Source organism: Cherax quadricarinatus, chromosome 17 (genome assembly GCF_038502225.1).
Source record: "Cherax quadricarinatus isolate ZL_2023a chromosome 17, ASM3850222v1, whole genome shotgun sequence".
Taxonomy (NCBI): domain Eukaryota; kingdom Metazoa; phylum Arthropoda; class Malacostraca; order Decapoda; family Parastacidae; genus Cherax; species Cherax quadricarinatus.
In genome coordinates this window covers 49,009,323-49,036,741 of record NC_091308.1, presented here as the reverse complement: position 1 = coordinate 49,036,741, position 27,419 = coordinate 49,009,323, and the positions used below count along the sequence as shown (strand labels likewise).

The following is a 27,419-nucleotide window of genomic DNA, read 5'->3' as shown; positions in this document are numbered from 1 at the left end:
ACAATTCACATCTGACTTAATGCAACATCTCTACCAACTTCTGGGAGTGAAGCCTCTCTTCACAACACCATATCATCCCAGCTGTAATGGGAAGATTGAGCGCCAGCATTCGGTTCTAAAGTCCATTTTAAGGAAACTTTGCTCCCTTAAACCTATGGAGTGGCATCGTTACCTACCCTGTGCTTTGTTCGCCATGAGAGAAGTTCCCAGTGACTCTTTGGGGTTTTCACCTTTTGAATTTCTCTATGGTAGACAGGCCAGAGGTCCATTGTCCATCCTTCATGACTTATGGACTAATGAGGACGTAAAGGCTGAGGTTCAGTCTTCTTATCAGTTTCTCCTTGACCTTAGATCCAAACTTGAGGAGACCTCTGACATAGTTTCAAAAAAACTTAAGCTTGTCAATGGACCAGTACAAAACCTATTTTGATTCCAAAAGTCAGAGGAGAAGTTTTAAAGTAGGGGATGAAGTTCTGGTACTTTTGCCTGTCAAGTCAAATAAATTATTAGTAGCATGGGAAGGTCCATATAAGGTGTTAAAAATTTGTGGGAAGGTTGATTACCTCATAGAAGTCAAGGGGAAACCTAAGCTTTATCATATCAACATCCTTAAGAAATATTACCGGCAATGGCTACGATCTCTACAAGACGGTGTCAACCTCCAGCAGACACCCCAGTATCACTATATATATATATTAGCGTTGAATTCAAATGTCATTTTTTCATTTCATTTTTCATTTTTCTTTCATGTTTCCCTGTTTTATTTTTGCATTAATAAATAATAAAGTGTTTATCTTTGTGAATTATTATTTCTTTTTCTATTCATTAATTTTCCTGAGGAGTCAGCCTTGGTAATACTGTCTGAAGTTGTTACAGGGCTGAGTAAGCCTTCACATTTGTGAATTAATTTTTCAAAGATTTTAGATAGTAGAGGCAGGTTTGATATTAGCATATAGTTGTTCAGTTCAGTTGGATCACCTCCTTTGAGGATCGAGGTAACCCATGCTGTCTTGAGTATGGTTGGGAAGGTGGAAGATTCAATGGATAGACTTGGTATGTCCTCATGTTTTGTCCAATAAACTCAAGATCTGTTAAACTCTTTCAGGGTCAGTCCCTTGTATCATGGGTCTGAAGCCAGTGTCTGTCCCATGGTACAATGCCATGAGCTCAGCTGACTCATATAAGCTGTGAGTGGTGAATTTGGGCCTAGATATGAAAGAATAGGTGTATTTGATAAATGTGCACCACATAAAAAGAAAAATCCTGCGGCACGCAGTGCATGAGAAAAAACTGCAACTGTGTTTTGGTTTAAAATAGTGACTTTGCAGTGTATTTTTGTATGGTTTTTATGGTTGTATTCTTGGTTTCTTAGTCTCTTTTGATAGAACAAAAGATATAGTACAGAAATAGAGATGATTTTGATTAGTTTCAGGAATGAAAGTAGCTTAAAATTGAGTTCAAATTAGCAGAAATGTTCGATTTTTGCCAATATTCTAGAGTACACTTGTCTAATACACATCTAACTGGCCAGTCTTATACACATTAATGCACTGACTACTGAATTATTGATTACAATTATTGTAATCAATAATGTAGTAGTCTGCATAACAGTAAATCTTCTATTTCTGTGTGAGTAAAAAATCAAAATGGAAAACAAGTGTAATATAAGAGAAGCCTGGACACATGACTAATGAACAGAGAAAATGTTATTTTAGTGCCCGGAATGTCTGGATTGTTTATTCTAAACCTTATTCCAAATTAGTCATTTCTTCAATTTGTGTGAAATTGGCCAAATTACCAGTTTCTGATCACTTTATTGGGCAGTTTAAATAGTTGAATGGGCAGTTTCTTGTACTCACTCGATAGACTGGAAGACATACTAGCAAAATAGCTAAGAATTTGGTCAACTGGAACAATGGAATTGACCTAAAATCGGACTCGGAGTGGACAAAATCGCCAATGTGTAAATATCACTGACAGCAAATTTTGCGAAACTATAATTTCTTCAGCTTTCCATCAAATATTGTACTTTTTTGTTTTATTACCTTCAGAAAAAAATTCTCTACCACTTCATAAGAATATTTTTTTTTTTATTTTGTGACCCTGAGAGCAAATTTCAAATAAAAATCAAAACTTTATTTCTTTGCTAAGGTTACAATGTGTGTTTAAATTTCATAATATGACTGGTACAAAGAAAGCCACTATCATGCCAAGACATTTCAAGCAGACTTAACCTAACACTTAAAGAGAGCAGGGGTCGTGACCCTGAGGGCAAGTTTGAGAGCAGGAGTTGCGACCCTGACAGCAAGTTTGAGAGCAGGGATCATGACCCCAAAGGGTTAACTGTACCTGTAATATGACAAATAAAGTTAATTAGTATTCAATTTGCTAAAATTACAAAACCTTGAAAGCCAATACTTACTCATCCTGGCTAAATATGGCTCCAGTTAGAGCATATGGAGTAGATGTATTGACAAGATTGATCATGCTGTTTACTTGTCCATCAGGATAAACATAAACTGTAAGGATGGGTCCAAAAATCTCTTCTGTCATGAGGCGATCATGTGGATCTGTTGTCTGCACAATCGTTGGCTCCACAAAGTAACCAATACTAAAAAATAAGAATATTTCTATTACTCTTTGAAAGAAACAATTACATCTTTTTTTAAGATATTAGCTATCTCCCACCGTGGTAGGCTGACTAGAAAAAAGAGAGGAAAGCTAGCAGATAGAGAGAGAAGACAGAGAAAGAAACACACAGCAGTGTAGTGACACTACCAGTACATGATCAGCAGTGTAGAGTGACACTACCAGTACATGATCAGCAGTGTAGAGTGACACTACCAGTACATGATCAGCAGTGAAGAGTGACACTACCAGTACATGATCAGTAGTGTAGTGACACTACCAGTACATGATCAGTAGTGTAGTGACACTACCAGTACATGATCAGTAGTGTAGTGACACTACCAGTACATGATAAATAGTGTAGTGACACTACCAGTACATGATCAGCAGTGTAGAGTGATACTACCAGTACATGATCAGCAGTGTAGTGACACTACCAGTACATGATCAGTAGTGTAGTGACACTACCAGTACATGATCAGTAGTGTAGTGACACTACCAGTACATGATCAGCAGTGTAGAGTGACACTACCAGTACATGATCAGTAGTGTACTGACACTACCAGAACATGATCACCAGTGTAGAGTGACACTACCAGTACATGATCAGTAGTGTAGTGACACTACCAGTACATGATCAGTAGTGTAGTGACACTACCAGTACATGATCAGCAGTGTAGAGTGACACTACCAGTACATGATCAGCAGTGTAGTGACACTACCAGTACATGATCAGCGGTGTAGAGTGACACTACCAGTACATGATCAGCAGTGTAGTGACACTACCAGTACATGATTAGCGGTGTAGAGTGATACTACCAGTACATGATCAGCAGTGTAGTGACACTACCAGTACATGATCAGCAGTGTAGAGTGACACTACCAGTACATGATCAGCGGTGTAGAGTGACACTACCAGTACATGATCAACAGTGTAGTGACACTACCAGTACATGATCAGCAGTGTAGAGTGATACTACCAGTACATGATCAGCAGTGTAGAGTGACACTACCAGTACATGATCAGTAGTGTAGTGACACTACCAGTACATGATCAGCGGTGTAGAGTGACACTACCAGTACATGATCAGTAGTGTAGTGACACTACCAGTACATGATCAGCAGTGTAGAGTGACACTACCAGTACATGATCAGCAGTGTAGAGTGATAATACCAGTACATGATCAGCAGTGTAGAGTGATACTACCAGTACATGATCAGTAGTGTAGTGACACTACCAGTACATGATCAGCAGTGTAGAGTGACACTACCAGTACATGATCAGCAGTGTAGAGTGACACTACCAGTACATGATCAGCAGTGTAGAGTGATAATACCAGTACATGATCAGCAGTGTAGAGTGATACTACCAGTACATGATCAGCAGTGTAGAGTGATACTACCAGTACATGATCAGCAGTGTAGTGACACTACCAGTGCATGATCAGCAGTGTAGAGTGACACTACCAGTACATGATCAGCAGTGTAGTGACACTACCAGTGCATGATCAGTAGTGTAGTGACACTACCAGTGCATGATCAGTAGTGTAGAGTGACACTACCAGTGTATGATCAGTAGTGTAGTGACACTACCAGTGCATGATCAGCAGTGTAGAGTGATAATACCAGTACATGATCAGCAGTGTAGAGTGACACTACCAGTACATGATCAGCAGTGTAGTGACACTACCAGTGCATGATCAGTAGTGTAGTGACACTACCAGTGCATGATCAGCAGTGTAGAGTAACACTACCAGTGCATGATCAGCAGTGTAGAGTAACACTACCAGTGCATGATCAGTAGTGTAGAGTGACACTACCAGTGCATGATCAGCAGTGTAGAGTAACACTACCAGTGCATGATCAGTAGTGTAGAGTGACACTACCAGTGCATGATCAGCAGTGTAGAGTAACACTACCAGTGCATGATCAGTAGTATAGAGTGACACTACCAGTGTATGATCAGTAGTGTAGTGACACTACCAGTGCATGATCAGTAGTGTAGAGTAACACTACCAGTACATGATCAGCAGTGTAGAGTGACACTACCAGTGCATGATCAGCAGTGTAGAGTGACACTACCAGTGCATGATCAGCAGTGTAGAGTGACACTACCAGTGCATGATCAGCAGTGTAGAGTGACACTACCAGTGCATGGTCAGCAGTGTAGAGTGACACAACCAGTGCATGATCAGCAGTGTAGTGACACTACCAGTGTATGATCAGCAGTGTAGAGTGACACAACCAGTGCATGAGCAGCAATGTAGTGGCACTACCAGTGCATGCTCCACAATGTAGAGTGACACTACCAGTGCATGACCAGCAGTGTAGAGTGACACTACCAGTGCATGACCAGCAGTGTAGAGTGACACTACCAGTGCATGACCAGCAGTGTAGATTGACACTACCAGTGCATGATCAGCAGTGTAGAGTGACACTACCAGTGCATGATCAGCAGTGTAGAGTGACACTACCAGTGCATGATCAGCAGTGTAGTGTGACACTACCAGTGCATGATCAGCAGTGTAGAGTGACATTACTAGTGCATGATCAGCAGTGTAGAGTGACACTACCAGTGCATGATCAGCAGTGTAGAGTGACATTACTAGTGCATGATCACCTATGTAGAGTGACACTACTAGTGCATGATCACCTATGTAGAGTGACACTACTAGTGCATGATCAGCAACGTAGAGTGACACTACCAGTGCATGATCAGCAGTGTAGAGTGACACTACCAGTGTATGATCAGCAGTGTAGTGACACTACCAGTGCATGATCAGCAGAGTAGAGTGACACTACCAGTGTATGATCAGCAGTGTAGTGACACTACCAGTGCATGATCAGCAGTGTAGAGTGACACTACCAGTGCATGATCAGCAGTGTAGAGTGACACTACCAGTGTATGATCAGCAGTGTAGTGACACTACCAGTGCATGATCAGCAGAGTAGAGTGACACTACCAGTGCATGATCAGCAGTGTAGTGACACTACCAGTGCATGATCAGCAGAGTAGAGTGACACTACCAGTGTATGATCAGCAGTGTAGTGACACTACCAGTGCATGATCAGCAGTGTAGAGTGACACTACCAGTGTATGATCAGCAGTGTAGTGACACTACCAGTGCATGATCAGCAGTGTAGAGTGACACTACCAGTGCATGATCAGCAGTGTAGTGACACTACCAGTGCATGATCAGCAGTGTAGTGACACTACCAGTGCATGATCAGCAGAGTAGAGTGACACTACCAGTGCATGATCAGCAGAGTAGAGTGACACTACCCGTGCATGATCAACAGTGTAGTGACACTATAGTGCATGATCAGCAGTGTAGAGTGACACTACCAGTGCATGATCAGACTTTTAGAGTGACACTACTAACACACAATCTGCAGTGTAGAGTGATGCTACTAGTGCATGATCAGCAGTGTAGTGACACTACCAGTGCATGATCAGCAGTGTAGAGTGACACTACCAGTGCATGCTCCACAATGTAGAGTGACAGTACCAGTGCATGACCAGCAGTGTAGTGACACTACCAGTGCATGATCAGCAATGTAGAGGGACACTACCAGTGCATGATCAGCAGTGTAGAGTGACACTACCAGTGCATGATCAGCAGTGTAGTGTGACACTACCAGTGCATGATCAGCAGTGTAGAGTGACACTACCAGTGCATGATCAGCAGTGTAGTGTGACACTACCAGTGCATGATCAGCAGTGTAGAGTGACACTACCAGTGCATGATCAGCAGTGTAGTGTGACACTACCAGTGCATGATCAGCAGTGTAGAGTGACACTACCAGTGCATGATCAGCAGTGTAGTGACACTACCAGTGCATGATCAGCAGTGTAGTGACACTACCAGTGCATTATCAACAGTGTAGAGTGACACTACCAGTGCATGATCAGCAGTGTAGAGTGACACTACCAGTGCATGATCAGCAGTGTAGTGACACTACCAGTGCATGATCAGCAGTGTAGAGTGACACTACCAGTGCATGATCAACAGTGTAGAGTGACACTACCAGTGCATGATCAGCAGAGTAGAGTGACACTACCAGTGCATGATCAGCAGTGTAGAGTGACACTACCAGTGCATGATCAGCAGAGTAGAGTGACACTACCAGTGCATGATCAGCAGTGTAGAATGACACTACCAGTGCATGATCAGCAGTGTAGAGTGACACTACCAGTGCATGATCAGCAGTGTAGTGACACTACCAGTGCATGATCAGCAGAGTAGAGTGACACTACCAGTGCATGATCAGCAGTGTAGTGACACTACCAGTGCATGATCAGCAGTGTAGTGTGACACTACCAGTGCATGATCAGCAGTGTAGTGACACTATAGTGCATGATCAGCAGTGTAGAGTGACACTACCAGTGCATGATCAGTGTTTTAGAGTGACACTACTAACGCACGATCAGCAGTGAAGAGTGATGCTACTAGTGGATGATCAGCAGTGTAGAATGACACTACCAGTGCATGATCAGCAGTGTAGTGACACTACCAGTGCATGATCAGCAGTGTAGAATGACACTACCAGTGCATGATCAGCAGTGTAGAGTGACACTACCAGTGTATGATCAGCAGTGAAGAGTGACACTACCAGTGCATGGTCAGCAGTGTAGTGTGACACTACCAGTGCATGATCAGCAGTGTAGTGTGACACTACCAGTGCATGACCACCAATGTAGTGATGTCAGCATAATTGCTGATCCCTGTGTTATATAGCATAGCATATTAGTATTGTCCATGTGCTTTAGATAGGAGATCCCTTGTAGGCCTGTGACTTTGTGTGACGTCACGGGATGCACATGTGTAGGCTCGTACCTCTGCCCCGGCCTCACTCGGCGGCAGAGCATCCAGACTAGAACACGGCAAGGCTGGGCTCCATTCCTCATCATCTCAGTCTGACAATATATGTTAACCATCCAACAAGTGTGTCTACCTTCAACCCTCGATATCTCCATTTAAGAACCCCTACGATAGTGACACTATAGTGCATAATCAGCAGTGTAGAGTGACACTACCAGTGCATGGTCAGCAGTGTAGTGTGACACTACCAGTGAATGGTCTGCAGTGTAGTGTGACACTACCAGTGCATGATCAGCAGTGTAGTGACACTACCAGTGCATGAGCAGCAACGTAGTGGCACTACTAGTGCATGATCAGCAGTTTAGTGACACTATCAGTGCATGATCATTATAGTGACACTACCAGTGCATGATCATTATAGTGACACTACCAGTGCATGATCAGCAGCATAGAGTGACACTACCAGTGCATGATCAGCAGTGTAGAGTGACACTACCAGTGCAAGACCTGCAGTGTAAAGTGACACTCTTGTCTGACACTGTGCTTAGGAGTTTCACACTCTAGCACTTCTAAAAACATTGCTGGGATCTATAAATAATTTGTACATATTTATGGACAATAGTATGCGACCAAGGCAAGTGAACGTGTTCACCTGTCAGTGTGTTTGTGACTATCTGCTTAGTATTTCCATACCTAATATTAGTGTCAGAACAAAGACTGGCTACGAAATCACAAGAACTACTATAAACTGTAATTGTTAGAACATTAAAATAATGTAAATTAGAAAAAAACACGAGACAAAAAGGTATATCAGGAATACCTCTGAAAGTGGCAGGACTCCATGTTGCTGTCACATGAGCATCCAGTGCCGAGTTTGCCACTTTATATCTCATAAGTATTGCTCTAATTTTTTTTTTTTTTTGTATTTTACACAGAAAATTGCCAGCAGTTTAAAAAAAATCAAAATATTTGGAGTGCTAGTAGTAAAAATGAATATGAACATTTGGACAGTTAACCCGTAAACGGTCCAAACATATATATACGTTTTTTCAACATTTGAAAGTATGTAAAAAAAAGTATATCTTCTTTTTGTTTTTCTACATTTGAAAATGTGTAAAAAAACTTTGATCTACTTGTTTTTTGTTATATTTGAAAATGTGTAAAAAAAACTTAGATCTACTTTTGTAGCACTACACATGTGAACGTAGATCTGCTTGGACCATTTATGGGTTAAAGAATTAAATAAGTGTCATAACTGAATTACTCTCTGCACAATCTCTTTTTCTTCTCAGTGTCAAGAATGATATGAATGGCAGATTCACCAAGAACAGCTGCACATGCAGTCTGCATTATGTTTGATCCAACTCTAATCATGTACAGTGGACCCCCGCATAACGATGGCATCACATAGCGATTTTTCCGCATACCGCTTACTTTTATCGCAAAATTTTTGCCGCGCATACCGATTAAAAACCCGCTCACCGATTTTCGTCCGAGACGCGTCCAATGTGCCCTCAGCCAGCCTCACATGTGCCGCCCGTCCCATTGTTTACCAGCCAGCCTCCGCGGTAACATCCAAGCATACACTCGGAATATTTCGTATTATTACAGTGTTTTCGGTGCTGTTTCTGGAAAATAAGTGACCATGGGCCCCAAGAAAGCTTCTAGTGCCAACCCTGTGGTAAAAAGGGTGAGAATTAGTATGGAAATTAAGAAAGATTTTGAAGGGTTTGGGGCTAACCCTGAGAAGCCTATGCCAGTTGTGGAATCCATTGTGCCTACTTCAAAGATTAAGGAAATGTGTGCACAGTGGGTTGAACTGCAAACCTTTATGGATGAAAATCACCCTGACACAGCTGTTGCAAGCCGTGCTGGTGACTATTTCAATGACAATGTTGTGGCCCATTTTAGACAAATCGTAAAGGAACGGGAGGTACAGAGCTCTATGGACAGATTTGTTGTGCGACAGAGGTCCAGTGACTCTCAAGCTGGTCCTAGTGGCATTAAAAGAAGAAGGGAAGTAACCCCGGAAAAGGACTTGCTACCTCAAGTCGTAATGGAAGGGGATTCCCCTTCTAAACAGTAAGAAGATAATGCTCTCCCCTCCTCCCATCCCATCAATCATCACCAGATCTTCAATAAAAGTAAGTGTCATGTAAGTGTGCATGCCTTTTTCAGTTTGTGTGTATTAAAATTAATATTTCATGTGGTAAAAAAATTTTTTTTTCATACTTTTGGGTGTCTTGCACGGATTAATTTTATTTCCATTATTTCTTATGGGGAAAATTCATTCACATAACGATTATTTCGCATAACAATTACCCCTCTTGCACGGATTAAAATCGTTAACCGGGGGTCCACTGTATAGAGTTTAACATTTAATTTTCTAAGTACAGTGGACCCCCGGTTAACGAACTTTTTTCATTCCAGTAGTATGTTCAGGTGCCAGTACTGACCGAATTTGTTCCCATAAGGAATATTGTGAAGTAGATTAGTCTATTTCAGACCCCCAAACATACACGTACAAACGCACTTACATAAATACACTTACATAATTGGTCGCATTTGGAGGTGATCGTTAAGCGGGGGTCCACTGTATCTCAAGTATCATTAATATTCTTTGTGGGTACCATTATTAATATCAAGAGAAAAGATGGGGTGATGATCTAAAATTTTTCTAACAGAACACAGGGTCAGTCACATAACATTTTCTAAAAGTCAGCTTAAACAATGGCCTCACTAGCTAGACCAGACTAATATGGAGTACAAAATTACCTACCACCCGCTCACCTTCCTGCCCAACTGCCAGCCTGCCCACCAGAGTTTTTGCTCATTTTTCTCCAACTTTACACAAATTGCAGTAGGACCCCCCATATCTGTGGGCGATACATTCCAAGGGCCTGCTGTGGATACTGAAATGTGGACAGTAGCAAACCTTATACATGTACAGTGGACCCTCAACCAGCGATAGCATCGATTAACGATAAATCTGACTAGCGATACATTTTAACGCAAAAATTTTACCTTGACTAGCGCTTAAAAACCCGACCAGCGCTATTCGTTCCGTACGAGACGCGTCCACTTTGGCCTGAGCACGCCTCACTTGTCCCGTGAGTGCCAGTGTTTACAAGCCAGCAGCCAGCCACCGCGGTCGCTTCCAAACATAAAACTGGAACATTTCATATTATCACAGCCTTTGTAGTGATTGCACCAGCAAAATAAGTCACCATGGGCCCCAAGAAAGCTTCTAGTGCCAGCCCTACAGCATAAAGGGTGAGAATTACTATGGAGATGAAGAAAGAGATCATTGCTAATTATGAAAGTGGAGTGCGTGTCTCTGAGCTGGCCAGGTTGTATAATAAACCCAAATCAACCATCGCTACTATTGTGGGCAAGAAAACGGCAATCAAGGAAGCTGTTCTTGCCAAAGGTGCAACTATGTTTTCGAAACTGAGATCGCAAGTGGTAGAAGATGTTGAGAGACTCTTATTGGTGTGGATAAACGAGAAACAGATAGCAGGAGATAGCATCTCTCAAGCGATCATATGTGAAAAGGCTAGGAAGTTGCATGACGATTTAATTAAAAAAATGCCAGCAACTAGTGATGTGAGTGAATTTAAGGCCAGCAAAGATTGGTTTGAGAGATTTAAGAAGCGTAGTGGCATTCATAGTGTGATAAGGCATGGTGAGGCTGCCAGTTCGGACCACAAAGCGGCTGAAAAATGTGTGCATGAATTCAAGGAATACATAGACAGTGAAGGACTGAAACCTGAACAAGTGTTTAATTGTGACGAAACAGGCCTGTTTTGGAAGAAAATGCCAAGCAGGACCTACATTACTCAGGAGGAAAAGGCACTCCCAGGACATAAGCCTATGAAAGACAGGCATACTCTATTGATGTGTGTCAATGCTAGTGGTGATTGCAAAGTGAAGCCTTTATTGGTGTATCACTCTGAAACTCCCAGAGTGTTCAGGAAAAACAATGTCCTCAAGGCTAATTTGTGTGTGCTGTGGAGGGCAAACAGTAAGGCATGGGTCACTAGGGAATTTTTTTTATGACTGGTTACACCATGCATTTGCCCCCAATGTGAAAAATTACCTAATTGAAAAGAAATTAGACCTTAAGTGCCTCCTGGTATTAGACAATGCTCCTGATCATCCTTCAGACTTGGCAGAGCGACTTTCTAGGGACATGAGCTTCATTAAGGTGAAGTTTTTGCCTCCTAATACCACTCCTCTCCTGCAGCCCATGGACCAGTAGGTCATTTCCAACTTCAAGAAACTGTACACAAAAGCTATGTTTGAAAGGTGCTTTGTAGTGACCTCAGAAACTCAACTGACTCTAAGAGAGTTTTGGAAAGATCATTTTACCATCCTCAATTGTGTAAACATTATAGGTAAGGCTTGGGAGGAAGTGACTAAGAGGACCTTGAACTCTGCTTGGAAAAAACTGTGGCCAGAATGTGTAGACAAAAGGGATTTTGAAGGGCTTGAGGCAAACCCTGAGAATCCTATGCCAGTTGAGGAATCCGTTGTGGCATTGGGGAAGTCCTTGGGGTTGGAGGTTAGTGGGGAGGATGTGGAAGAGCTGGTGGAGGAGGACAATGAAGAACTAACCACTGATGAGCTGCTAGATCATCTTCAACAGCAAGAGGCCACACATGAGGAAACTGCTTCGGAGGAGGGGATAGAGAAATTGAAGAAGTTGCCTACTTCTAAGATTAAGGAAATGTGTGCAAAGTGGCTTGAAGTGCAAACCTTTTTTGATGAAAATCACCCTGACACAGCTACTGGAAGCCGTGTTGGCAACCTGTACACTGACAATGTTGTGAACCACTTTAGGAAAGTCATAAAGGAACGAGAGGTACAGGTATCTATGGACAAATATGTTGTGTGACAGAGGTCCAGTGACTCTGAAGCTGGTCCTAGTGGCATTAAAAGAACAAGGGAAGTAACCCCAGAAAAAGACTTGCTACCTCAAGTGCTAATGGAAGGGGATTCCCCTTCTAAACACTAAGAAGATCAATGGTCTCCCCTCCTCCCATCCCATCAATCATCACCAGATCTTCAATAAAGGTAAGTGTCATGTAACTGTGCATGTCTTCTTCAGTTTGTGTGTATTAAAATTAATATTTCATGTGCATAAATTTTTTTTTTCAATACTTTGGGGTGTCTTGCATGGATTAATTTGATTTCCATTATTTCTTATGGGGAAAATTAACTTGACTAACGATTATTTCGATTAACGATGAGCTCTCAGGAATGGATTAATATCGCTGGTTGAGGGTCCACTGTATATAAGTCCTATACATACCTATTATAAACTTCAGTTGATAAATTATGCACACAGTAAGTGGAGAATTACCACTTTCACTGACAAGAAGCACTTCACAGCTTTCCTTAGGTTTTGAAGAACTGTCAGCTTCTCTACTTTTGCACATAACAGGGCCATTGTTATGCAAAATTAACCCTTTCAGGGTTTCGGCCATACTAGTACATGTATGCTTACGCGAAGGGGTTTTTGACGTACTAGTACGTATAAATTCTAGCGCCTTCAAATCTCGCGGGAAAAGGCTGGTAGGCCTAGATGTGAGAGAATGGGTTTGTGTGGTGGGTGTGCGCAGTAGAAAAAAAATCTGGGTCCCAGTGGCGCACTGTGGGAACGCCATTTTAGTCTTTGTCCACCATGCCTCACAGTAAGAAGCTCCTCACTCCTCGGCGAATTGGGACACTTTTGTTCCCCAGTGACAGTTCTAATACAGATGGAAGTGCCAGTGAAGATGAGTTTCAAGGTTTTGGTGAGGTTTTGACTGAAACTAATGACCATAATATCGGTAATAGTGAGGAAAACCCAGACGACCCTCAGCCTTCCACCTCTGGTGCTGGGCCGTCTTGTTCACGCTCAGTTGTACCAGAATCAAAGAAGAAACTCCTATTTTCCCAAATCCCAGACTCATATACGACGATATATGTGCTCTGGTAGTGTGCCATATGCTATTCCAAGGGGAAGGAGTACATCTCGGAGTACATCCCATGGCTGTAACAGGAACTGACAGTGAAAATGAGGATGATACTGTTGCAATTGGGATGGAAAATGTGCATGGTGGTGGTAGTGGTGGTGACAGCCGTAAGGCACCAGCAGTGGGCCATGCTGCCACCCACACCGCTGCCTCAGCTGATCTACAACAAAAGCCACCATCCCCCACCCACCCACCACACCAGCCTCCACAACCACAACCACCTGTCATTGTCCAGTACCCACCAGCAGACCGCACTTGGGATAGGCAGGAAGCTGTCAATTTTGTTCCAAATCCCCACCAGTTTGATGACAGCCAAAGTGGAATACGGCCATGTTGTACACTGGGAAACAATGCCAGTGAACTGGAATGTTTTGAGTTATTCTTTGACGAACCCCTGATCGAAGTACTGTCATGGAAAGCAACACATACTTCGAGTACACCATGGCAAACACAATGCTTTCACCAAAATCACGTCTACACCAGTGGGAGGAGACAACTGTGGCTGAGATGTATCTTTTCTTTGCCACAATAATGCTTATGCCACATGTGTATAAGCACAGTGTGAAATCATACTGGTCAACAGACCGCCTGATTGCAACCCCAGGTTTCAGTGATATAATGCCAGTTAATCGATTTGTGCTACTGTTAGGTATGCTTCACTTCTCAGACAAAACCAGGCCTGACAGAAACGACAGGTTATATAAGATTAGGTATGTGTTTGTGTATCTGAAAGAGAAATTCAATATGTATTTTTATCCCTTCAGGAAGCTTGTAATTGACGAGTCTTTGATTCTGTTCAAAGGAAGACTCTCTTTCAAGCAGTACATACCAAGCAAGAGGAAACGCTTTGGTATAAAGTTGTCTGTGCTTTGTGATTGTTACAGTGGTCTGGTATTGGATATTATTGTGTACACTGGAAGTCATACATTGCAAAATACCAGGAAGTTATTGGGCATCTCTGGTGATGTGGTTAGAACAATGACAGAACCATACCTTGCTATGGGGCATATATTATATACAGATAACTGGTACTGGATTTATCAGTTAAAAATAGGAGAGGAGAGTTATTAAATGGAGAGTTAGAGGTATTGGGAAGATGGAGGGAATATTTTGAGGAATTGTTAAATGTTGATGAAGATAGGGAAGCTGTGATTTCGTGTATAGGGCAAGGAGGAACAACATCTTGTAGGAGTGAGGAAGAGCCAGTTGTGAGTGTGGGGGTAGTTCGTGAGGCAGTAGGTAAAATGAAAGGGGGTAAGGCAGCCGGGATTGATGGGATAAAGATAGAAATGTTAAAAGCAGGTGGGGATATAGTTTTGGAGTGGTTGGTGCAATTATTTAATAAATGTATGGAAGAGGGTAAGGTACCTAGGGATTGGCAGAGAGCATGCATAGTTCCTTTGTATAAAGGCAAAGGGGATAAAAGAGAGTGCAAAAATTATAGGGGGATAAGTCTGTTGAGTATACCTAGTAAAGTGTATGGTAGAGTTATTATTGAAAGAATTAAGAGTAAGAAGGAAAATAGGATAGCAGATGAACAAGGAGGCTTTAGGAAAGGTAGGGGGTGTGTGGACCAGGTGTTTACAGTGAAACATATAAGTAAACAGTATTTAGATAAGGCTAAAGAGGTCTTTGTGGCATTTATGGATTTGGAAAAGGCGTATGACAGGGTGGATAGGGGGGCAATGTGGCAGATGTTGCAGGTGTATGGTGTAGGAGGTAGGTTACTGAAAGCAGTGAAGAGTTTTTACGAGGATAGTGAGGCTCAAGTTAGAGTATGTAGGAAAGAGGGAAATTATTTCCCAGTAAAAGTAGGCCTTAGACAAGGATGTGTGATGTCACCGTGATTGTTTAATATATTTATAGATGGGGTTGTAAGAGAAGTAAATGCGAGGGTCTTGGCAAGAGGCGTGGAGTTAAAAGATAAAGAATCATACATAAAGTGGGAGTTGTCACAGTTGCTCTTTGCTGATGACACTGTGCTCTTGGGAGATTCTGAAGAGAAGTTGCAGAGATTGGTGGATGAATTTGGTAGGGTGTGCAAAAGAAGAAAATTAAAAGTGAATACAGGAAAGAGTAAGGTTATGAGGATAACAAAAAGATTAGGTGATGAAAGATTGGATATCAGATTGGAGGGAGAGAGTATGGAGGAGGTGAATGTATTCAGATATTTGGGAGTGGACGTGTCAGCGGATGGGTCTATGAAAGATGAGGTGAATCATAGAATTGATGAGGGGAAAAGGGTGAGTGGTGCACTTAGGAGTCTGTGGAGACAAAGAACTTTGTCCTTGGAGGCAAAGAGGGGAATATATGAGAGTATAGTTTTACCAACGCTCTTATATGGGTGTGAAGCATGGGTGATGAATGTTGCAGTGAGGAGAAGGCTGGAGGCAGTGGAGATGTCATGTCTGAGAGCAATGTGTGGTGTGAATATAATGCAGAGAATTCGTAGTTTGGAAGTTAGGAGGAGGTGTGGGATTACCAAAACTGTTGTCCAGAGGGCTGAGGAAGGATTGTTGAGGTGGTTCGGACATGTGGAGAGAATGGAGCGAAACAGAATAACTTCAAGAGTGTATCAGTCTGTAGTGGAAGGAAGGCGGGGTAGGGGTCGGCCTAGGAAAGGTTGGAGGGAGGGGGTAAAGGAGGTTTTGTGTGCGAGGGGCTTGGACTTCCAGCAGGCATGCGTGAGCGTGTTTGATAGGAGTGAATGGAGACAAATGGTTTTTAATACTTGACGTGCTGTTGGAGTGTGAGCAAAGTAACATTTATGAAGGGGTTCAGGGAAACCGGCAGGCCGGACTTGAGTCCTGGAGATGGGAAGTACAGTGCCTGCACTCTGAAGGAGGGGTGTTAATGTTGCAGTTTAAAAACTGTATTGTAAAGCACCCTTCTGGCAAGACAGTGATGGAGTGAATGATGGTGAAAGTTTTTCTTTTTCGGGCCACCCTGCCTTGGTGGGAATCGGCCAGTGTGATAATAAAATAATAAAATAACTGGTACACAAGCCCCACACTCAGTCAATTTTTGCAATTGAACACGACAAATGTGTGTGGCACAGTGCATGCAAATCGAAAACATATGCCCAGGTTTGACGCTGGCACTCGTAGAGGTGAGGTGCAGGCATTTGCTGCCAATGACATCATGGCATTTCGGTGGCAAGACAAACGAGATGTCACACTGTTGTTATCAGTTCACCCTAATGAAATGGCAGACACTGGCAGGCAGCATAGAGAAAGCAATGAACCCATTTTAAAACCTGCAGCTGTGATGGACTACACCCTCAATATGCGTTCAGTGGACAAATGTGACATGCAGATTGGGTTTGCTGATTGTGTTCGCAAGAGTTATAAGTGATACATAAAACTCTTTTTCCATCTTCTTGACATTTCCATGCTCAATGCTTATAATATGTATAAGATGAGGACCAGAAACAAACGACCATACGGCGAATTCTGGTTGTCTGTCATCAGACAAATAGTATTCAAGTACCAAGGAGCAACACCTGCAATAGACCGCCCACCAAATTTTCAACAACTCCTTCTCGTTTGAAGCATGGTGATCACTTCCTTGTAAAACTGCCTGCTACTGCTTTCAAGAAAAAGGCTCAGAAGAGGTGTTACGTCTGTGCACATACAAAAAAACGCCCACAACAATGCAGAGACACTTGTTTTATGTGTGAGGAGTGTAAAACTCCACTGTGCATAACACCATGTTTCAAAGAGTTCCACAGGCTGCAGAACTTCTAGAAACATTCCCTGTGACTGTATATGTGTATATAAAATATAGAAAAATAGTAATAAACAACATTTCATATCGTTTGTTTGTGTAAATATTTTCTGTAAACAAAACAATGACAACAGTGTTTATGCCATTATTGTGTAGTATTGAAAAAGAAATAACTTACTAAATACTAATCGTACTGGTCATATTGGAAAAAGAAAAATTAAAAAATAATAGAAAATAGTACATAAAACACTAAATAAAAGAATACCGGGTGACGGCAGTCGGCGATGTTACCACATGATGCTCATTTTTGGTAAACTTCACGCTTCCATATCTCGGTAAGTATTGATGGTAAAAATTTTTTGTTTAGCCTATAATGTTTAGAAAAAAACAGTTTTTTCATAAGAAAAAATAATTTTTTTTTTTTTTAAATTTGGCCGACCCTGAGAACAAGTCTCTGATGGGGCCTGTCGACCCTGAAAGGGTTAAGAGGTATTTTTGGGCCACAGTGAACCATGGATAACTGAAACCTAGGATACCAAATCAGTGGATACAGGGGTTCTACTGTGCATTGTGCTTTTTTGGTGATTTTTCTGCAGACATTGAATGCAGACGATGTTTTTCAACCACATTTTACTGAATTTGCATATTAAGGGGTTGTGTTAATCAAGGGTTTACTATTAAATGACAATTATTGATAGTTGATTTCTACAGAGCATCAGTCAATTTATTTCCACAGGATACATGATTTGTGCAAAATTGGATGATATTACGTATCTCACATGGAAAGTCCTTGAGTTATGCAGAGCATTTCTGGCAAGCTTAAACCTATGTCTAGAAGGACTATAATATTTTATATACATATATGTAAACTAAGACAATACAGGTCCTCCATCACAAATCTGGCATCATTGGAACCTGTAGTGTGCCGGATTACTGAGTTTGCCAGATTACAGAGTGGTTAGGTTAGAATACACTTAATAAAATTAACCAACTTGACTTACACAAAGTTCATTGAACATCGGCAAAAATCGAACATTTCCGCTACTTTGAGCTCAATTTCAAGGTACTTTTCATCATGAAAGCAATCAAAATCATATCTATTTCTGTAATATATCTTCCATTCTATCAAATGAGTCCAAAAAAATGAGAATACAACCATACAAACCATACGAAAATATACTGCAAAGAGGCGGCTAATGGCTGAAAAGTGAACTCCCTTATTTATCGTCCGTCTTTTTTATTTTTGTTGTACGTTAAGAAGCATCTTTCCATCATACATTTCCCAAGTTTCGACGAGATAGCCCAACAAACAACCAAGAAAAAAAAAATATTTACCAAAAATCATATATGGCAAGCCCAAGCCAGGTACTGGAAATAAGCCACTTTGTCTGACTTTTCTGGGTTATCCTTGATTCTCTATACATACACTGCTATGTATGATAATCTATGTAACTGTATTTGTGTATACCTGAATAAACTTATTTACTTCTAGTCTGTAAACTGAGTACAAGACACCGCCCATTCACTTATTTCAACCACCCAATACAGTGGTCAGAAATTGGCAATTTGGCCGATTTCACACAAATTTCAACAGATGTCCATTTCAAAATAGGGTCCAGAATAAACAATGCAGACATTCCTGGCACTAAAATAACACTTTCTTTGTTCATTAGTCATGGCTACAGGCCCCTCTTATATTATTCTTGCTTACCATTTGGAATTTTTATTCACAAAAAAAAAAAAAAAATAAAAGATTTACTGTTATGCAGACTACTGCATTATTGTAATAATTGTATAAATAATGTCAGTCCATTCTTGACTCTGTATTGGAATTTGGACTGGCAGGTGGACAGGTATTGGACGGTGACGTCATTTGTTTACTCTTGAGCTTCGCTAAAGAATAGAACATTTCGCTACTGTGAGCGCAATTTCAAGGTACTTTCCATCATGAAAGCAATCAAAATCATATCTATTTCTGTAATATATCTTTCATTCTATCAAATGAGACTGAAAAAATGAGAATATAACCATAACAACCATACAAAAATATACTGCTAAGCTGCCGCTAATGGCTGAGAAGTGAACTCCGCTATTTATGGTCTGATTTCTTTCATTTTTGGTGTACGTGAAGAAGTATCTTTCCATCATACATTGCCCAAGTTTGAATAAGATAACCCAACAAACAACTGAGAAAATAATAATAATAATAATAATAATAATAATAATAATAATAATAATAATAATACAGTGGACCCCCGCATAGCGAACGCCTTGCATAGCGAACAATCCGCATAGCGAACGCTTTGTTCGCTAAAATTTTGCCCCGCATAGTGGACAAAAACCCGCTCAGCGACCTTCGTCCGAGACGCGTCCAATGTGGGCCCTCAGCCAGCCTCACATGTGCTGCCCGTCCCATTGTTTACCAGCTAGCCTCCGCGGTAACATTCAAGCATACACTCGGAATATTTCGTATTATTACAGTGTTTTCGGTGCTGTTTGTGGAAAATAAGTGACCATGGGCCCCAAGAAAGCTTCTAGTGCCAACCCTACACCTCAAAGGGTAAGAATACCCATTGAAATTAAGAAAGAGATCATTGATAATTATGAAAGTGGAGTACGTATCACCGACCTGGTCAGGTTGTACAAGAAACCAAAATCAACCATCGCTTCTATTGTGGGCAAGAAAATGGCAATCAAGGAAGCTGTTGTTGCCAAAGGTTTAACTGTGTTTTCGAAACAAAGATCGCAAGTGATGGAAGATGTTGAGAGACTGTTATTGGTGTGGATAAATGAAAAACAGTTAGCAGGAGATAGCGTCTCTCAAGCGATCATATGTGAAAAGGCTAGGAAGTTGCATGACGATTTAATTAAAAAAATGCCTGCAACTAGTGATGATGTGAGTGAATTTAAGGCCAGCAAAGGTTGGTTTGAGAGATTTAAGAAGCGTAGTGGCATCCATAGTGTGATACGGCATGGTGAGGCTGCCAGTTCGGACCACAAAGCGGCTGAAAAATATGTGCATGAATTCAAGGAGTACATAGAAACTGAAGGACTGGAACCTGAACAAGTGTTTAATTGTGATGAAACAGGCATGTTCTGGAAGAAAATGCCAAGCAGGACCTACATTACTCAGGAGGAAAAGGCACTCCCAGGACATAAGCCTATGAAAGACAGGCTTACTTTGTTGATGTGTGCCAATGCTAGTGGTGATTGCAAAGTTAAGCCTTTATTAGTGTATCACTCTGAAACTCCCAGAGCGTTCAGGCAAAAGAATGTCCTCAAGGATAATTTGTGTGTGCTGTGGAGGGCAAACAGTAAGGCATGGGTCACTAGGGAATTTTTCTATAACTGGTTACACCATGCATTTGCCCCCAATGTGAAAGATTACCTAACTGAAAAGAAATTAGACCTTAAGTGCCTCCTGGTGTTAGACAATGCCCCTGGTCATCCTACAGACGTGGCAGAGCGACTTTATGGGGACATGAGCTTCATTAAGGTGAAGTTTTTGCCTCCTAATACCACTCCTCTCCTGCAGCCCATGGACCAGCAGGTCATTTCCAACTTCAAGAAACTGTACACAAAAGCTCTGTTTCAAAAGTGCTTTGAAGTGACCACAGACACTGGATTGACTCTAAAAGAGTTTTGGAAGGATCACTTTAATATCCTCAGTTGTGTAAACCTTATAGGTAAGGCTTGGGAGGGAGTGACTAAGAGAACCTTGAACTCTGCTTGGAAGAAACTGTGGCCAGAATGTGTAGACAAAAGGGATTTTGAAGGGTTTGAGGGTAACCCTGAGAGGAGTAGTATACCAGTTGAGGAATCAATTGTGGAATTGGGGAAGTCCTTGGGGTTGGAGGTTAGTGGGGAGGATGTGGAAGAGTTGGTGGAGGAGGACAATGAAGAACTAACCACTGATGAGCTGATAGATCACCTTCAAGAGCAAGAGGCCAGACCTGGGGAAACTGGTTCAAAGGAGGGGAGAGAGAAATTGAAGGAATTGCCTACTTCAAAGATTAAGGAAATGTGTGCAAAATGGCTTGAAGTGCAAACCTTTTTTGATGAAAATCACCCTCACACAGCTATTGCAAGCCGTGCTGGTGACTGTTACAATGACACTGTTGTGAACCACTTTAGACAAATCATAAAGGAACGAGAGGTACAGGCCACTATGGACAGATATGTTGTGCGAAAGAAGTCCAGTGACTCTGAAGCTGGTCCTAGTGGCATTAAAAGAAGAAGGGAAGTAACCCCAGAAAAGGACTTGCTACCTCAAGTCCTAATGGAAGGGGATTCCCCTTCTAAACACTAACACTCTCTCTCCCCTCCTCCCATCCCATCAATCATCACCAGATCTTCAATAAAAGTAAGTGTCATGTAATTGTGCATGCCTTTTTCAGTTTGTGTGTACTAAAATTAACATTTTTTTGTGGTAAAAAATTTTTTTTTTCATACTTTTGGGTGTCTTGCACGGATTAATTTTATTTCCATTATTTCTTATGGGGAAAATTAATTCGCATAGCGAACATTTCGCATAACGACCAGCCCTCTTGCACGGATTAAGTTCGCTATGCGGGGGTCCACTGTAATATCTTTATTTACTACACGTACATGTACAAGGTATACAGGCCTAGCTGACATAAGTAAGTAAGTTTATTCAGGTATACACAAATACAGTTACATAGAATTATAATACATAGCAGCATATGTGTAGAGAACCTAGGATAACCCAAAAAAAGTCAGACAGAGTGACTTATTTCCATTGGGGTCCTTTTACCTTATTATTATAATATAAATGTTATAACATGTTCTTATTATTCTATAATGAAGATAACATCTTATTATCATTCTAAAAAGGCTATCTACTACACGAGGGTCATTAAGACTATCTACAATACGAGGGTCACTATCTAAAATACGAGTGACATACTACAGTGTACAGAAAGGCACTTGTTATGCTGAGTATTTCAAGAAAATTAGGTCAGTATTTCAAGAAAATTAGTTCAGTGTCCCAGGATAACACCCACACTAGTCAGCTAACACCCAGGTACCCATTTACTGATGGGTAAACATAGACAACAGGTGTAAAGAAACACGCCTAATGTTTCTACCCTGGCTGGGAATCCAATATTTACAAAAAATCATATATGGCTAATGCAAGCCAGGTACTAGAAATAAGCCATGTTGGCTTTTTTGGGTTATCTTAAGTTCTCTACACATATGCTGCTTTGTGTGATAATCTATAGAGAGAAAATAACTTTTTTGTTTCATGTTTATGGTGGAGTACGAGTGTATATCATAGTTAGCCCTGTGCTATACTCCGTTTTCTCTAATACAGTGGACCCCCGGTTAACGATATTTTTTCACTCCAGAAGTATGTTCAGGTGCCAGTACTGACCGAATTTGTTCCCATAAGAAACATTGTGAAGTAGATTAGTCCATTTCAGACCCCCAAACATACACGTACAAACGCACTTACATAAATACACTTACATAATTGGTCGCATTCGGAGGTAATCGTTATGCGGGGGTCCACTGTATAAGCCACCAAGACAAGGATAGGAGAATGGCATTTGTTTACCATATCCTCTTCATAACTTTGTCGAACTGCTCGGTGTTATGCCAAATATTATTCATTCTGGAGTATTTAACATGTTTTATGTTTATATTGTTTCTCATGTCATGATCAATTGTGATAGGCAAATAAGCTGTAGTGTTGATATTAGCGTAATAATAAAGCATATTCTCCTGCATCATGAGACTGAGCTCATGACAACCGACACTGGCTTCAAAGCCACCTTATCTTTAATGGATAATGTACTGTGTAGGTGCTTTACATAATGAGAAGCATTTCTTTTATTCATTGGAACCATGGCTAGGGCTAAAAGTAAGCAGGTTAAAACAATAAATGGAGAAAAAGAAATTGGAATGACTTATGCAGCAAGTAGCGCCACCAAACAGTACCAGCAGGTTGGTGTGGCGACCCTGGAAATTTTAAATTATGCTAGCCAAAATTAGTGCCGAATAACTGAAGGAACCGAATAACTGATTGCCGGATTTGTGATGGCAGACCTGTATGACAATTTACTCTAACATTTGTGAAGGTTATTAACCCTTTCAGGGTCGGTGCCGTTATTGTACGCATAAAATCTAGCGCCTTCAAATCGAGCAGAAGAAAGCTGGTAGGCCTACACATGAAAGAATGGGTCTGCATGGTCAGTGCATGCAGTATAAAAAAAAATCCTGCACCACACAGTGATTAAGAAAAAAAAACTGACCATGTTTTTGGTTTAAAACAGCGACTTTGTAGTGCATTTTCGTATGGTATTTATGGTTGTATTCTCATTTTCTTGGTCTAATCTGATAGAATAGAAAATAGTATATGACAGAAATAGGGATGCGTGTGATTGGTTTCACGATGAAAAGTATCTTGAAACTGAGCTCAAACGTAGCGGAAATGTTCGATTTTTGCCGATGTTCAAGAGTAAACGAATCATGCCACGCATCCAATACACGTCAATTGGTTAGTAATATTCTTTCACAATTGTACTGATATTATTTATACCAATTTTACAATAATCCAGTAGTCTGCAAAACAGTAAATCTATTTTTTGAGAGAATAAAAATTCAAAATGGAAAGCAAGAGTAATATAAGACGGGACTGGAGACATGACTAATGAACAGAGAATATGTTATTTTAGTGCCAGGAAGGTCTGTCTTGTTTATTCTGGACCCTATTTTGAAATTGGCATCTTTTGAAATTTGTGTGAAACTGGCCAAATTGCCAAATTTTTACCACTTTACTGGATAGTTGAAATTGGTAAATGGGTGATTTATTGTACTCATTAGACAGAAGAAATGTAGTTCTAGCAAAGCAGCTATGATTTTAGTTGACTGGAACATTGGAATTGGCTGAAAATAGGGCTCAAAGTGGGTAAAATTGCCTATGCGTAAATACCGTCAAGAGGGCTAACTTCGTGAGAGCATAATTCCATAAGCTTTCCATCAAATTTGATACTTTTGGTGTCACTACCATTGGGAAAAGATTCTCTATCATTTCACAAAATAATTTTTTTTTTTTTTTTAATTTTTCGACCCTGAGAGCGAGTTCAGCATCGGGGGTCTGAACTCTGAAAGGGTTAAGAATGTTGGTCAAATCCAAATGCAGACACAAATCTATATTTCAGTATTATCACACAGGACATACAATAAACTGAAGGTCCAAAGTATGCAGAGTATCTCAGGCAAAACTATACTACACTTAACCTTTAAACGGTCCAAACGTATATATACGTTCTTATGCGTAGTGCCCCAAACATATTTTTTTTTTTTAACAAGTCGGCAGTCTCCCGCCGAGGCAGGGTGACCCAAAAAAGAAAGAAAATCCCCAAAAAGAAAATACTTTCATCATCATTCAACACTTTCACCTCACTCACACATAATCACTGTTTTTGCAGAGGTGCTCAGAACACAACAGCTTAGAAGCATATACCTATAAAGATACACAACATATCCCTCCAAACTGCTAATATCCCAAACCCCTCCTTCAGAGTGCAGGCATTGTACTTCCCATTTCCAGGACTCAAGCCCGGCTATATAAAAATAACCGGTTTCCCTGAATCCCTTCACTAAATATTACCCTGCTCACACTCCAACAGATCGTCAAATCCCAAATACCATTCGTCTCCATTCACTCCTATCTAACATGCTCACGCACGCTTGCTGGAAGTCCAAGCCCCTTGCCCACAAAACCTCCTTTACCCCCTCCCTCCAACCTTCTCGAGGACGACCCCTACCCCGCCTTCCTTCCCCTACAGATTTATACGCTCTCCATGTCATTCTACTTTGAGCCATTCTCTCTAAATGACCAAACCACCTCAACAACCCCTCTTCAGCCCTTTGACTAATACTTTTATTAACTCCACACCTTCTCCTAATTTCCACACTCCGAATTTTCTGCATAATATTTACACCGCACATTGCCCTTAGACAGGACATCTCCACTGCCTCCAACTGCCTCCTCACTGTTGCATTCACAACCCAAGCTTCACACCCATATAAGAGTGTTGGTACTACTATACTTTCATACATTCCCTTCTTTGCCTCCATAGATAACGCTTTTTGTCTCCACATATACCTCAACGCATAACTCACCTTTTTTCCCTCATCAATTCTATGATTAACCTCATCCTTCATAAATCCATCCGCCGACACGTCAACTCCCAAGTACCTGAAAACATTCACTTCTTCCATACTCCTCCTCCCAATTTGATATCCAATTTTTCTTTATCTAAATCATTTGATACCCTCATCACCTTACTCTTTTCTACGTTCACTTTCAACTTTCTACCTTTACACACACTCCCAAACTCATCCACTAATTTTTGAAATTTTTCTTTAGAATCTTCCATGAGCACAGTATCATCAGCAAAAAGCAACTGTGTCAATTCCCATTTTGTATTTGATTCCCCATAATTTAATCCCACCCTCCTCCCCAACACCCTAGCACTTACTTCTTTTACAACCTCATCTATAAATATCTATAAATATATTTGTTATAAACCCAGGAAAGAGACAATTGTGGAAGTGGTTGATTGTGCACTTCGGTGATGCTGCCAGACAGCAGTACCCAGTGTGACGTCATCGCACTTTATGTCAAGGCTGGTGAACCAACCTCAGACAGTGTATCCACTACTGCCCACTGAGTCTGATGGCCTCATGCAGTGTGTTCACTACAGCCCACTGAGTCTGACGGCCTCAGAATTATCTGACGGCCGCATTCAGTGCACTCACAACATAGTGTGTTCTGCACAGCACTGAGAGTGAAGACCTTATACCTAGTGAGTTTAGCACAGCTTCACAGCTTGACTTTGCTGATAACATCTCCTGCTGACAACAAATGTTTCCTGCTGGGAACTTGGACTTAGTTTCCTGATGGCAGTGACTGGACTTAGTTTGCTGCTGAGAACGATTGGACTTCGTTCCTGAAGGCATCGAATAACTTGGTTCCTGTTGACTACGACTGGACAGTTTCCTGATGGCAGTGACTGTACTTAGTCATATGGCCTCCACAACGGTGTTGGTGACAGACACTGCAAGTCGTCTTGTGTACACGATGTGTTATAACGCGGAGATAAGGGCGTCTTGTGGACACAGTAGCGAAAGAGCGTAGATTTACACAGTGACAAGGGTGTCTTGTAGACACGGTAGCGAAGGTGTGTAGATGTACATGGAGCCAAGGGTATCATGTGGACACAGTTGAGATGGTGTGTTATAACGCTGAGAAAGGTGTTTTGTGACACTGTTGCAATGGTGTTGTGTATCATAGTTGACACGGGTGTTTGTGATATTGTAGTCAATTATGTGTCAGTTGTGACACGGGTGATATTGTAGTAATGTGATGTTAGTAACGGATAGTCTTGTTTGTGATATGGTGCTGTGTAATGTGATAATTCTAGTCGTGTATCTGATATTGTAATGTGATAATGAGACCAAAGAATACACTGTTATGTCTTTTATAATGTTCATATTTTATAATTTACTAGTAAAGATTAAAAATATTGTGTATTTTTGTACTCCCGGACAAATATTCTTATTACAGTTTGGATGATGGGCTAAGAATAATATGGTAATTAACAGGCTAGTTGAAGCTTTAATCATCCAGATTGTAATATTATAATAATATTAAACAACCATGGTGACATTACACATCCCTGTCTAAGACCTACTTTTACTGAGAAGTATTCTCCCTCTCTTCCACACACCCTAACCTGAGCCTCACTATCCTCATAAAAACTCTTTACAGCATTTAGTAACTTACCACCTATTCCATATACTTGCAACATCTGCCACATTCCTCCCCTATCCACTTAATCATATGCCTTTTCTAAATCCATAAATGCAATAAAAATTTCCCTACCTTTATCTAAATACTGTTCACATATATGCTTCAATGTAAACACTTGATCTACACATCCCTACCCACTCTGAAACCTCCTTGCTCATCCGCAATCCTACATTCTGTCTTACCTCTAATTCTTTCAATTATAACCCTACTGTACACTTTTCCTGGTATACTCAGTAAACTTATTCCTCTACAATTTTTACAATCTCTTTTGTCCCCCTTCCCTTTATATAAAAGGAGTATACATGCTCTCTGCCAATCCCTAGGTACCTTCCCCTCTTTCATACATTTATTAAACAAAAATACCAACCACTCCAACAC

The 27,419-nt window shown here is 41.0% G+C and overlaps 1 protein-coding gene across 1 annotated transcript in view; it reads right to left on the bottom strand.

The window, feature by feature from the left end:
• Nucleotides 1–27,419, bottom strand: part of P5CDh1 (delta-1-Pyrroline-5-carboxylate dehydrogenase 1) — a 338,244-nt gene that overhangs the window by 54,308 nt on the left and 256,517 nt on the right. The window contains exon 11 of the mRNA XM_070086007.1: nt 2,423–2,611. Coding sequence (XP_069942108.1) covers nt 2,423–2,611 — 189 coding nt within the window. The remainder of the gene's footprint in view (nt 1–2,422; nt 2,612–27,419) is intronic.